A 15,273-nucleotide genomic window follows, 5' to 3' on the forward strand; every position below is an offset into this window, starting at 1 on the left:
TACTTCAGAAGAACTGGGAACCCTTGCAACAGTGAGTGTTACATCCTGAAAATGTTTTCCAATTAAAAAAAAAAAAAAAAAAAAAAAAAAAAAAAAAAAAAAAAAAAAAAAAAAAAAAAAAAAAAAAAAAAAGAAACAAATTCAAAGCATGGGGAAAAAAGGCTGCTGTAATATAGGCATGTGAACATGTGCATCTCCAGAATGCCTTCAGTTCCTCTTCATAAGCAGGAGTCTTGCTTCAGCAAAAGATTGCTAGTACTTCTATGCAAAACTACTTAATGCATAAATACTTCCTGGGTATTGATTCAACACTTTAGATAAAATATTGCTGGATCAGTATCTTGGCAGTACAGATATTCAACAGCTCAGTGTCAAGTCCTTAATGCTTAGAAATTTCAGTCCCACACTTCACAATTTCATGAAATTTTAATATATGAAAATAGTATTGTTTATTTGTCAAAGTCTGCAAAAAAAACAACCTGCATTCACTTTAAGTTTCCTTTACAAGTGAAGCAACAAAGATTATTATAACTTACATAATTTTTTTATAACAACAAGAAAATTATTCAAATTTTTAAGTTAATTTGCTGGTATGCATGTACTTGGCAATAAAGTTTGATTTTCTCTCTAGCTTTTCTTTTACAACAGGCATAGATAAAGCATTTTCATGTATCATCACAGGCTTGTCCTTCACAACAGATCCACTTTTCAATTCACAGAAAAGTGAGTTTTATATCCAGCAATGCATAACTAAACAGAACTTAACTGAAGTCCATTCAGCACATTCAGTTCCCAAAGAACAGTGACATAAATTATTAATTTCCACTGACACACGGAATGCTGTAAGTAATTCTGAGGTAAAAGACCTGCAATACACAGAAGTCATAACAGTGACTGGATATGTACAAAGGCCTTCTCCTTCTCTAAAATACAAGATGGGCATTTCATACTTTCCCAAGACTTTTCTTAATGAAATATCCCACTAATTTCTGTGGCCTCTGCTGGTACTCCACAAGGACATCATGTGAGCTGGTGATTTGGTCCCCTTCGAGCCGATTCAGAAGAGTGACACACACTACAGCAGCTAGAAATTAAAGACAGCATTAGTTAGGAATGGCACTCCTGCATTCTCCAGTCCAACAGCATCAACATTTGAACAAGCCACTAAAAGAACAGAAATACAAAAAAAAAAGGAAAAGAAAGCCCAGAAAAGAGTGTGCAATACCATGAGATGCTAGGATGCTGTGGATGAAGGTAGAAACAGTTTTAAGGGAACTGCTTGCTGCACTGATAAAGCCAGGGCTCTCAGGCAGCTGTGGACACCTCTTGTTATAACACAATTCTTCTGTTTTCCTTGATAGGAAATATATTTCACAAGGAACCAGGACATGACTGGTAGGAAGTGACCTGACACTGTTCTAGCAGAGCCAGGTACAGCCCTCCCCTGAGTGCCTGTGCTGCAGGAAGCAGCAGATAAGCTGCCTCCACAGTCATGGGCAAGGAACACAGCAAGCACATGAGGACCCCAAGGATCATCCCAGGTTCATCTGCTGCCTTTCAGTAATCAGAGCCCCAAAGGAAAAACCCCTCCTTTCATCCATGCTCAGGTCTATCACTCAGCCCTATAACTCTGCTGTGTCTGGGGTTTCTGCCAGTGGCAATTTGCAGAGCACAAACAGTAAATACACATTACAGACCTACAAAGCAGAGACAGCAAAAGGCCTCCTGAATTGCTCAGGGATAGGACTGGCTTTTAATCCCTTTCAAGACTGTAAGAACTGAGTGTGTTTGATATAACCATTGGCCTTTTGGTTTATATTTCATCATTTTGACCTCCTCAAGCTTAAAGGAGTTTGAGAAACATATGTGTCTTAAATCATTACATTCCTTGATAAGTAAAGTGAGAGAAGACAGTTAATATGGTAAGAAGAAGGACAGTGTATTGCATTTTTTGTAATTGCCCCTTTTTACTTAGCATGCATTAAAAAATTAATTCATTTTATGATTTGGAGTGGTTTATTCATGATGCTACTAAAAATCCTCAACTTTTTAAGAATCATAGTCTTAACTTTACAGAAAATAATTATACATTCTATTTGATATGAAAGTATAGTTACATATACAGAGATCTGAGAATCACCTGATTGCTCAAACTAAGCAGTTGTTTTCTGTAAACTTCAAAAGCTAACTGGAGAAAACAAATTAATGCTATAGGGCAAATAGGTATTTTAATGATTTACATGGTTGCCATGGGCTGGAATAGCAAATGACAGAAGTAAACTGTGTAGAAACTGCATGAGGAACTATGATAAGTTGTGACACAACTGACACAAATACCTTTTTTATATATGTATATGTGCAAAAGGTATGTTAACATTCCTTTGCAGTTTTTAGCCACAAACCCCCTGCAATACAGAAATTTTCCTACAGCCTGGATGAAGTGACTAAGTTAGTTTACCTTTGACACCGCTGAGATTACACATTGCAGCAAATACAGAAGACTCCATCTCGATGTTTCTGACACCAGACTCATAAGCATTCTTCAAGTATTGCAGTTTTTCTTCTTCATCATATAAGCAGATTGCACCATCCAACCTGCCCTGTCCTAGAAAGTAATTTCAGACTGATCATGTCACTCTGAGCCAATTCAGTTTTGAAAACACCCAGTTATTACAGTTTCCTCCACAGACTGTTCAGCTTTTACTGCTACTCTTTATTTCTGTGCATAACAAATAGGATAAAGTGATTCTTAGCTACTGCTAGAATGCATACATATTATTTGCATTCTTTATAATGTGAATCATGGTAATTTAATTAAGTCTTCTTCAACTTCAATTCTCAAATTCATAAACAGAAAAATGTACATGGTGCACTCCCATATGTACAAGTAGCAAAATTCCACAAGAAATTTTAAGGAATTAAACATTTTTAATATGTTCAATCACTGTTTAAAAAAAACAACAGGCTTAAAAATGCTATCCTGTTCCTACCTTAAAAGGATGAACATTTTATTACTTACAGACTTTCCAGGGTAGGTGATTTAGAGTCTCTTAAGCTAACTAGCTAATATTATTGTAAATTTTGAGAAAATTTTTACTCAAATTATTCAAGAATTTCACCTACAGACAAGACAGCAGCAAATTAAGTACAGCATAGTTGAATTACACTGTATTTTACTCAGTATCTCCTTGGGTTTGGGAGACATACTCCTTAATGTCCTCAATCCTGTTCTCAGCTTTTGCTGTATGAGTTGAAAACATCTCTGACACTGTTTTTTAGTGTTGCTTGCACCTGTGGCTGGTGCCTGAGAAGCATGAGCTGACTGAGTGAGCTTCTGCCCAAGCTGGAGCACTACAATGAAGATAATTTATCACCTACTCAGCAACAGAGAGAGAAAGTGGGATCAGGTGCCACTTACAGACTGTTCCCACAAGGTTTGAAAGGTGTTTCTGAATGAACATCTAGATTTGGGAGATCAGAAAAGCACCTGAATATGTTTATTTATGAATATGTTTATCCAAAATAGGCCTTGCAGGTTTGCATCTCCTACATAGCAGCACTGATACAACTCAAGAAAATATTATCTTTGGTTGTCTGATCACTGCTTTGCTCAAACTGAAACAAGTTCCAACACTTTTCAGGAAATATTACTTAATAGTACTTAACCAGTGAAAAGAAAACCAATCCTGTACAAGTCACAAATAACTCCCACTCCTCTAAGCCCCTAGGATGCTTCAATAAATCCAAGAAATTTTATGACAAATATATCTGACAGGTACATGAGAAGTGTATGGTAGAATGTATGCACTTCAGAGGATCTATCAAAGCTGGAGAGAAATCTCCACAAAATTAAAAGTTTGATACAGCAAACAAAGCTTGATTTTACATAGATGAAAAACAGGTTGAGATTTGTGAGACAAGCCAGAGTAATGAATGCATTCAGTTAGTGAACTGGAAGCTCAGGATTAATATATTATTCAATATTTATCTCTTGCTGCTTACCAATACTCTTCTGTTAGTCTACCACCAGCCTTACCTTCATAGAAATCCAAAGTGCACATGGTGTTTCCAATGACTGTATTGAACTGACCAATTTCTTCACTGCACTGCATCAGCTCCTTAGCCAGCTGTTCATCCAGGTTAGTGCTGCGAATTACTGTCTTTCCCAGAACTACCTGCTCCAGCTGGGGTTTGAAGGTGGCATCTACAGACTGCCTAGTTATAACCACTGAGCCTGGCTCCAGACCTGCAGCAAAAGGAAATAGATATATCTTCACAAGGCAGTCAACAAGTGGTTTCCAGACACATAAAACACACATCTTGACCCAACCCTGCTTCTTTTAAAGGTGGCAATTTTCTTTCTAAATCCACTAAGAGAATTTTTGTCCATGCCTAGCTGCTTCAGATTATTATTACAAATAATTTCTGAAAGAATGAAATTTTTCTTTTTTCACTTCTTTCTTGTATTTTCCATACAGGACAGGAATGTCCTTCTTCTCACATTGCCAGATCTTTAAGTGGATTTTCCCTACGCAAAAGCAGATTTTGCCTTTATTTTCAAAATTACAGAAGAAAAATTATGCCTCTCCTGTGGAAAACTGTTCTGACATATCTTACATGCAGAGAGATGCTTTAGTCACCTGCAAGGATACTTTGGTTTACAGAGAGAAAGAAAATCAAGAGGGGAAATACCTATTCCACCAGAGGTGCCGATGCGAATGATGGTTATGTCAGAACACTTGGCATGATACAACAGTTTGATCAGCTCGTGCAACATGATTGAAATAGAAGGAATGCCCATACCATGCTGAAAAGGAAACATAAATTAATATTCCTCATTCACATAGACTACCCTAAATATATATGGAAGAAGCAGCTGGACATTATCTCCTGCCTGATATTCTTTTCCCAAATGCCACCTAACTCAGTCACAGAAAACCCCCAACCTCTGGGCCTTCAGAAAAATACTGAGAGGGCCTAAAAATAGACTCCCACTAGCTTTGGCAGAACTGTGGATGAAATACAGTATTTCTAAAAATCATTCATTACAGGACATTTACATTCTCAAAAGTATAAAGAGTGTCCTTTCCCAATAGCTGACTAATGCACTTCATCATTTCCTAAACACAAGAAAAACCCCACTCTGATTTTTCACCAACTTGAAGTGCTAGTGAATAGTTAAGCTAATTTTTTTTCAAAACACAGACACTGTGGTTTAGACTTGGCATTCAGCAAATATAAGTCCATATTAGCTTGCACAATATTGTGATAATTACAGCTCCCAAGAAAGGGTGCAAAATAATACTACAGTTTTGCAATTGCAATTGAAGCATGTAATTCCATCTACAAATTAAAGCTACAAATTTCTTTAAAATGCATACATGGGTTGGCAGCACCAGTCCCATGGAATGCTACTCTTAAGCACATTTGACAGATACATAGCTCGGGGTGTGATACCGGCATTTTTTCCAATACCCCACATAATACCCCAAGTGACTTTTTCCCCCATTTTTCAGGGTACAGAACAGGGATGAGGCAACTGCTCAAAAAAATCTATAAGGCCATTCCTGCAACTCATCAGTGGTGCCCTGAGGAAAAAGGATGCAAGAAGGAGCAAAGGTATCGGAGATTTTTCCTCTTAAAAAAAGGGCTAAAAAGGAATCCTTAATTCTGCTGTATTTGGAGCAGCCTGATTCAGACTGTGGTGTATTTAAAAGAAACATGCATTGAAATTTTCTTTGGGCAGCATCAAAACTGAACAGTGTCAGTGTCGGGGGGGGGAAGTACTTACACTGACGGACAGGACGGGCCCCACTTTGTACATGGCGTAGCGGTCGGTGCCCGCGCAGATGTTGGGGTGGTCACACCCGGGGCTCCCCAGCCCCAGCTCCTCTGCTATGTAGGCAATGAAAGCTTTCATCCGGGAAGGGCTTCCTCCAACGCACACAAACTGGCAGAGCGCGGCAAAACAAAAGCAACTGCGTGATTCCGGGTGTCAGAGATCGTGCAAACAACGCCAGCATGCAAACGCCCTCGGCTAGCACGGACTTAGCCCCGGGGCTTCTCATAATCACTCTAAAATGCCATGAAGAAGAACGATGGGGAAAAGCCTCAGCTGTCTATACACCACTCAAATGCCTTCATGCTGCCTAAAAAAAGACATGAAGACCCAACAAACAGAAATTGCATCTGAATAGAGCCTATGGCATTTGCCTTTTTACTGGATGAAAAGAGACAGACAAAAACAATTATCACCAGCTCTGTTGGATACCAAAAGTGACAAGAGCCCACAAACTGTTCCCCCTTTAGCATGTACTCCTCAATCACTGGTAGGCTGACACATTTACTCTTATTCTGAAGACAGCTACATTTTCACCTTCTGCAGAAAAGCTCAGGCTTGCTGAATAAAGCATCTTACCTTCACATCCCCAAACAATGTTGGAAAATCATGGGTACCAGTCCCAAGAGCAAAATGGTACAGGATGTCTTCTTTCATTTTCTCCAGGTGAGGGTTGCAGAGATGAATAAAATTTTCTCTGCCAAGACAGCAGCATTGTGAAACATATAGAATATACACAAACCCCTACATTAAACAGATGACAATTCTTCAAAGTCAAGCAGTCAAAAGTTGGGAAAGGACACATGTACAAATGCCTACCTTACCTTATTTTGGTTCCTTGTGCCTTATATCAAAGAAACCCTAAATTTCATAACTGCTTTACATCTTATAAAACATCACATATGACACTTCACATTCCATTCATCACACAGAATGAAATTTCTGAAGGAATGCCCAGATATTCGGATGCATTTGCAACAGTGCAACCTTTGTCTTAAACAGTATTAAAGCTGGGAACCAGAGTGGGTCTTTATGGTGAGCAGAACAATGGGAGCAGGACCAGGGAAAATTCAATAGCCCACCATATTACAGAGGCAAGCTATAGCAAACCTGAAAAGCAAACCTGACCTCTGCTGTGACTGAAACTCTGCCAGACATCTGAGAAGGACGGGATGATTTGGGCTTTATGGACAAACATAAACTAGATTTCTGACAATTTGTCTTACTCTGTCATATAGACAGGAGGGAAAAAAAAAAACATGACATGAAACTGATAACAAAGGTACAAAGGATCTGAAAAAGGAAAGAGAAAAGTAGAAATCTGAAGCAAGAAGAAAACCATTGAAGTGAAAAAAAAATTCAAGAAAAAGAGAAAAGAAAGGAAGAGGTAAAAACAATTCACTTCTTCCTAAGTGCTTCTTGTAAAGAAATTATACATCTTAAAAGAAAAATAGAAGTTAATCTGTCTGAAGAGACAGGAAATGACAGGACAAGGAGAGAAACCTGAACAACTTGGCCTGTGGGATCACCTTCATGGAAAATTCAATAGAGAACTAACTAAACAAGCTGGATGATTTAGAAAACGTCTGCCTTCTGTGCTTGATGTTTTAAGTTCAATTGAAACATGTAGGAAAGACTCAATATGTAAAAGCTTAAGCAGAACACTTCAAAGCAATTTCTGAGAGATGGAAACAAGCAGTAAATAGCTTCCAGACACAAGAAGGTGACTTAATAGCTTAATGAAGGCTCAGTGGAGGCACAGCATGGCTCAGCAAATCCAAACTTTATCAAAGAAGACAAACAAAAGAGTTCACCTCTTCATTCAAAAAATCCTTAGGACAACTCAGAAGCAACTCTGAAGCCTAAACAGAGGTGTTCAGCACTATTTTAGATGGTTTGGGTCACTAGGTTATCTTGTCTGCCTCCTAATGCCTCTATAGAAAGGCAGTGCTTTCCCATAGTTCCTACACCTTATCTGCCTTGCAGGATGAAGGAAGCCTACAGTGGCCAAGATGCCCATGCTGAGGTCACTGAAACATTCCTCAGAAAGCAAATAGTAACAAGATATTCTGAATATAGAAATTTCTTCTGTTCTTGATGGTCTCTCTCCATCATCAGCAATTATCCAGTTCCAGCTGCATGACCAAGGAAAAAAGTGTCATCCCAACCCACCCTATCTGTCCCTGCCCACTGCAGACCATGACCTTCAGCAACTGAAGGAGCTGCCCACCCAGGCAGCCAGTCCATTCACCACTTCAGTAGGAATTCCCTTCCATCTCCCATGGGCCCCATTAGCCTGTCTTCATACAAATCCTGCCTGAGATGGAACCAAAGGCTTTGGCTGTCTTTGTTCTTCCTTCCAAGAGACCTGTTTGACTTTGGGAGAACTAAAGAGCAGGTTTATGGCCCATCATGAAGACACAGACAACCTAAGAGCTCACCAGGTCTTATTAGCAAAAGTTCCAGGCTGCCTCCCCTGAAGTCTTCTTGTTCAGTTTTGTGGGACTCTATATTTATTTACTGGGTCACTCACTAATGCAGATCCAATGGCTGTGCTGATGTCCATTTGAATGGTTGTCACATACAAATAGGATACAATATAATTAGAAATTATTTTACAATCTATCCTCAGGCAAGCAAAAAAAATAAATATTTCCTTCTTCATAAGAGCACTGGCAATAAAAGCTGCTCTCCAGGAAATAAATCAGGAAAAGGCGAGGCCTCTATTAAAAGTGCAAGGAAATTCATGTGGTATATGCCAACACCACTGTCCTCATGCCTGGCAAACACAGCCTCCTTCATCATCAGCAGCTATATTCCACCCTTTTCATCTCACATCCCACCAACAGCACTCTCTGACCCACCACCTCAACACAGTGAGGGGCTGTTATCAACTCACTCAGCTGAACTGCACATCTGATTGTAGACTTGGACCCTGGGGTAAAATGAGCAATAAAAACTTGCATATTGTTATGTGTACATAGGACCAATGCCATGGCTTTACAGGAGAGGCAAAGTTTGCTTGATAAAAATCCTTGACATGCAAAGCTCAGGAGCAGAAAATTTACTTCCCTAAAGTAAAGCACCTACAACTTCTAAGGGTGTAAGTAAAATACGAATCCAAACAATAAACAGGGATGTAGCAGGTTTTAGCAAAATAAGCTTAAAGTAAGGATTAAAGAAACACACTGAAATATTTGTTTGAACTCTTGAAGTAGCAACTGAAGTCAACATTTCAGAAGCTCATTGGATTAAAATAAAAATAAATAAAAACATCACCCTGCTTTGAAAAATTCACTGTTGAGAGAAGTTCAAATGGCTAGCCAGCAAAGTCCTCTGTATAGGTGTGTAAAGCAATAAAGCAATCACTTGTCAAAAGAGCTGCTACTGGATACTTAGCATTATTATCATAAACTTTATCTTAAAGGAAATGAGTGTGTAATGAGTTTGAGAAGGAAGTTTAAGTGTAAACTTGGACAAAATAATTTCTCAATCTTACTTTGAAGCCTGTCCATCATCAGTTTTCTTCTCATTTGAAGAACCAGGAGCCATGTATGTTTTATACCTAGAATTATATTTAAAAAAAGAAAGATATAAGTGCATCAGAATAGTCTCATCTGTAAAGCTAGAAGCATTAACAGAAACCTTCTGTATTGATGATAACTACCATGAATATTAAATTTCCCAAATAATCCAGCCAGACTACAGCTTTTATAACCGGAGCAAAAGGAGAAAAATGAGCATTTACTTTACAGCTGAGCATCACCACTTTCAAAGCCCTCAAGCCTAAAATAACCCCTTGCTATTGTAATCCTCACCTCACCATTACCTCTGTTCTGTGGTAGAAACAGCTGCAGGTCCACCAGCCACAGAGAGGCAAGTCTCATTGCCAACTAACTGACCTTCTTTCCTCCATACCTGTCACACCAACAGTGACTGCCAAACCAGCTTCAGCCCCCTTCCACCTTTGGCTCCAGAAGGTCTCCAAAGCTCAGCTCTAGCTGTCAAATGCCTGAAACCCGAGTCCAGGAAGCATCTTACTCATAATATCCTCCTCATTAAACTCCTCCTACTGACCTTAAGAGCACTTCTTTCTCCAGCATAAAGCAAGGAACATGAAACTGAAACATGACTTCAAACAGCCACAGCTCTCCAGTTTACCATCTATCCTGAATACATTTTTTCTGATCCATTACCTTAACCAATATGCAAAACCTTCTCCTTTCTGCATTCTTCTTTACATTTAAATAGGCAAATGTATCACTGAGGGTTTCATGCTGGTCTGAGGACAGAATTATAATTATAGAATGATTAATTTGTTATTACTTTCAGAAGTGACTAAGGCTACGTGCTGAAGCTGGTACTTTCTGGGAATGCCCTTATGGGAAGTATTGAATCATAAAGTTTGCTCTACCCTCCTTATGAAGGGCCTGAGATTATGACAGAGACACGACTGTAATCCTTAAAAACCCCAGGATTACACCACAAGGAAACAGAAAGAAATTAGTCTTTCAACAGAATTACATCATATGTGAATTTCTAATGAAGTGCACAACCTAACAAAATAAACAAGAGACCTGCTTGTTAAAATCCCTGAATAATGGAAATGTATTAAAATTTAAAAGGGCAATTAGTTTTCTTCATTTAAAATATCAGCCTTTATTAAGTAGACCAAAACTTCAGGTGTACTAGGTATACTAAATGTATACAACCATCTATGTTCAAGGAGGTGAAGTATAAAATCTGCATTTATAACCAACTACACTTCCTTATGGTGGTACAACATATAGTCAGCTACTACTGGGCAGCACCATTATATCACATACATTGCAAAAAAATACATCCTTTCTTCCTACAGTGCCACAAGTCCTGATAAAGAGGAGTTAGAAGCTAGGAAGAAGAAACAGCAAAGTGGTTTTTACATAGCAAGAAGAAAAATTGCTGCAAATAAACGAACAATATTCGTTCAGCTTTTGTTCAAAGTACTAAGCATCCATGTGATTTTTAAGTGTTCTTGGTTCTGATCCCCTAAGTAATCACAGATGATACACTTCAAAAAGCTGAGAACAAAGTTCTGACAGTCCAAAGGTCCAGCATATGTCCCCAAGAGCACCCAGCTGGAGGTGTCTTGGCAGGAATTGAGGGAAGGAGTGAGCACAAAGCAGCTTTCCCATGGCAGACCCTGACAGCAATCAGCTAGTAGCGGACAAGCAACCAGTTAATGTAAAACCACAAAACTCTCACGCTGTCTAACCAAATGGAAATTTTTACAGACACGTCAAAAGTTTTTGCAGTCTCCCTCAGCCAAAGTTAAAACTGACATTCAACAATAATGTGCTCCCAGCAGGACTCAGATAAAGGAAGGGCGCAGCCTGTTTTAAGGTGCGTGCACATCCTAGAATGATTTGAGTTGGAAGGAAGCCCAAAAGACACCCGGTTCCAACCCTTCTGCCATGAGCAGGAGAGCCTCTCACTAGACCAGATTGCTCAGAGCTCCATCCTGTCCTTTAACACTGCCAGGGATGGGGCATCCACAACTTCTCTGGGCAGCCTGTTTCAGTGTCTCACCATCCTCATAGCGAAAAATTACCTCCTAATTTCTCATCTAAGCGTCTAAATCCTCAGACCGGTGCTTTAAACCCACGCAGAATCCACTATAATTGCCACCTCTCATTTCCCCCTTCCATCCGACATGAAGTCCGCAGTCCAGATGAAGTCGCTACAAAATCCATCTTCCCCTCGCTGCTGGCGGAGCGCTCCCCCGGCTCTGCAGACAGAGCAGGCACCCCTGGGGCAGCGCCGAAGGGAGCGCCCGACCTGTGCCCGCCGCCCCCCTTCCCTACCCATCCCGGCCGCCGGGAGCGGGACACTCGGCGGGCACCCCGCCATCCCGGGCGGAGCGCGGCTCTCACCGGGGCAGCGGGATCCGCCGCTGGGAACCAGGAGAGCCGCTCGCTGTTCCCCGGCGGGCTGCGGGAGCCCGGCCCCGCCGCCTCCCGCCAGCCCGGCACCGCCCCGGCCCGGCCCCGTTAACTCCCTGCGCGCCGGACGGGCGGGCAGCGCCTGGCAGCGTGCGGCGGGGATGCGGCGGGGATGTGGCGGGGATGTGGCGGGATGCGGCGGGGATGTGGCGGGGATGCGGCGGGGATGTGGCGGGATGCGGCGGGGATGTGGCGGGGATGTGGCGGGGATGCGGGGGGATGTGGCGGGATGTGGCGGGGATGTGGCGGGGATGTGGCGGGGATGTGGCGGGAGCCGTGGGGATGCAGCCGGAGTGCGGGGACCCAGCGCGGGGCTCCTCGGCGGGAGAGATGCTGCCAAGGGCACGGGCGTTCGGGGGACCTAGAGATGGAGGTACAGAAACAGATATACGGATATACGGATAGATACAGATACAGAGAGATACAGAGAGATACAGAGAGATACAGAGAGATACAGATAAACACAGATATACAGATATGATATACAGATATGATATACAGATGATATACAGATATACGGATAGATATAGATAAACAGACACACAGATACAGATAGATACAGATACAGAGAGATACAGATATACAAATATACAGATGATATACAGATACACAGATACAGTTAGATACAGATATACAGATACAGATATACAAATACAAATACAGATATAGAGACAGATACAGAGAGATACAGATATACAGATGATATACAGATGATATACAAATATACAAATACAGATAGATACAGATATACAGACAGAGATAGAGATAGAGATAGGTACAGATACAGAGAGTTACAGATATACAGATATACAGATATACAGATAGATACAGATACAGAGAGATACAGATATACAGATATACAGATAGATATACAGATATACAGATATACAGATATACAGATATACAGATACAGGTAGATACAGATACAGAGAGATACAGATGTACAGATATACAGATAGAGGCAGATACAGAGAGATACAGATACAGATACAGATACAGATACAGATACAGATACAGATACAGATACAGATACAGATAGATACAGATATACAGATATACAGAGAGATACAGACAGACACAGATACAGATACAGATACAGATACAGATACAGATACAGATACAGATAGATACAGATATACAGATACAGATAGATACAGATATACAGAGAGATACAGACAGACACAGATACAGATATAGATACAGATACAGATACAGATAGATACAGATACAGATACAGATACAGATACAGATACAGATACAGATACAGATACAGATACAGATACAGATAGATACAGATATAGAGATAGAGATAGAGATGATAGAGATAGAGATAGAGATAGAGATAGAGATAGAGATAGAGATAGAGATAGAGATAGAGATAGAGATAGAGATAGAGATAGAGATAGAGATAGAGATAGAGATAGAGAGAGATAGAGATAGATAGATATAGAGATAGAGACACAGACACAGACACAGGTACAGATGATACAGACACAGACACAGACACAGACACAGACACAGACACAGACACAGATACAGACACAGATACAGACAGACTCAGGTGTTGGCCGAGGATGGCGGGGTCGGGTCTGTGCCCATCTCTGCCCTTGTGTAGGTGCAGACACACGTGTTCCCGTTCTCGTGGGCATGTGGGCACGGCAAACACGGTGCCAGAAAATAACAGAGACTCTTTCAACTACTGGAAGCATAAGTTTAACATTTTTCATACAGTAACTGAAAACACCAAACCTACAATCTTGCAATATAATTTTTAAAGTAAATTTTCATACCAGAACCACACTGTAGTTCATAGCAGGGAATATTTTGGAGACAGAGCAACTAAAATCTTCTTGACAAAGAACTTTCTGTGTCTCAGGGCAGTAAACACACTAGGCACAAGGCATTGCTGAAATGTATTTATTACAAAATTATGTATTGGGCGCTTAGAGTAAAATTTATTCGTATCCTGTCTCACACCAGTGGATTTGTATGGGAATATAAGAGAGAGAAAAATCCCTTGCACAGATGCATTTCTAGGCATAAACGACATGCAAATGGAATTATGCAACAGACTCAGAAAATTGTCACCTGTTCAGCTTGTTTAGATTTCCAATGGGTGAAACAGAAGGACAGGTTCCTAATCTATCTTCCACTTTCCTGTTCTGTAAATATTTGTCAAGACTTCCAAGCTATAGTAGTGGACCAACACCTTAGAAGAGTGTTTAATAATGTGGAAGAAACTTTTCCTTTAAACAGGAATATTACCTACCCCTTCATCTCAGGGTCCAATGGAAAGTCTCCTTTAGCTTTCAGGTCATTTTCTATTCAGCTATATATTAAGACAATAAAGTTACTATAGTTACATTGTCTGAAATGTTCAATAAATTATGCATTTCTGTGAGTCTAATAATTGGTAGTAGCCTTTGTTCTCAGTTATCACTAGAAAACTTTAAATTTCCTTTTAGCTTCCTGGTTTTGTAGAGTAATGTTTGGGTTTTCACTCAATTTTGTACTTTAGTGGGAAGTATTCTAATGCTGTTTAGAAAGGTGAAAAAAAAATACATAGCTACATACTGGGGTAACAACAAAAATATACAGTGTCTGTTTTCAGGTTTTTGTATTTCATGGATGAAAATTTGAGCTATGGAAGATAAGGCTGTCTGTCATAATCAAAAGTATTCTCCCTTTTGCTCACCATAAACCATTTTTACAGTCAATTGGTCAAATAATCCAGTGCAGCTGTTTTACCCACTTCATTTTGATTCTTCAGTTATTCTGGATGTTTTTTTATCTATTAATAACTATTAATAGAAGGACAAAATGTGCTGAGACTGAACTTCTATATTTCTATTTCTAGCTTTTTCTCCCATACTATAGCATAATATGTAACTACATTCTGAAAAATTATTTGCAGATAAGAGCAAGAACAAAATAAGAAGATATTTATTTACAGAAATAAATTTGGCTTCATCCTACATCTTTTACAACTCAGCCTGCTTATTCAGCACAGATAATAGTATTTAAGAAACAGATAAGCCAAAATCAATGGAATTGTAGATGCTTCAGAAGCACACGGGTCAATTGAAATTTTGTTTGTATTGCTACACAAAAAAAGTTAATGCACATGTACCCTTGATCTCTGAAAGCATGTTTGCACTCTAGTCTGGTCCAAAAAGACAGGAGTGGCTAGAATTATATATTAGATTTCATTACAGTGCAACGGCTGCATGTAAAAGGAAAATTACTCTCTGGTCACTAAACTGACAAGTTATTATTAAATCTTGATCTGCAATTCTCTTTTAGAAACATTCACATGCTCAGTATACTTGGATGCAATTTGTAAAATGTAACTGCACTTTTGTTTTATCTTTGGGCTTGCAAAGCAATCAGTATTAAAAAAAAAAAAAATCTCACTACTTAAAGGCATTCAGAGCAGAAATAGAGCACAAGACA

General features: G+C 39.7%; 1 protein-coding gene across 2 annotated transcripts; it reads right to left on the bottom strand.

Moving 5' to 3' along the window:
* Nucleotides 1-407: 407 nt before the first annotated feature.
* UPP1 (uridine phosphorylase 1) lies at nt 408-11,844 on the bottom strand. 2 transcript variants are annotated; one of them, XM_056485367.1, is made up of 8 exons: nt 11,752-11,844; nt 9,339-9,404; nt 6,419-6,536; nt 5,792-5,950; nt 4,693-4,807; nt 4,037-4,246; nt 2,459-2,605; nt 408-1,084 (listed from the first exon to the last, which is right to left on the bottom strand). In XM_056485367.1, exons 2-8 carry the CDS (start codon nt 9,389-9,391, stop codon nt 945-947), a joined length of 942 nt encoding a protein of 313 aa, XP_056341342.1. In that variant the 5' UTR covers nt 9,392-9,404; nt 11,752-11,844; the 3' UTR covers nt 408-944. The 2 variants fall into 2 exon arrangements, with proteins under 2 accessions (XP_056341342.1, XP_056341341.1); XM_056485366.1 differs by lacking the exon at nt 11,752-11,844 and adding an exon at nt 9,758-10,926.
* Between the last annotated feature and the right edge of the window lie 3,429 nt (nt 11,845-15,273).

The sequence above is a fragment of the Oenanthe melanoleuca genome, chromosome 2, assembly GCF_029582105.1.
Source record: "Oenanthe melanoleuca isolate GR-GAL-2019-014 chromosome 2, OMel1.0, whole genome shotgun sequence".
NCBI lineage: Eukaryota > Metazoa > Chordata > Aves > Passeriformes > Muscicapidae > Oenanthe > Oenanthe melanoleuca.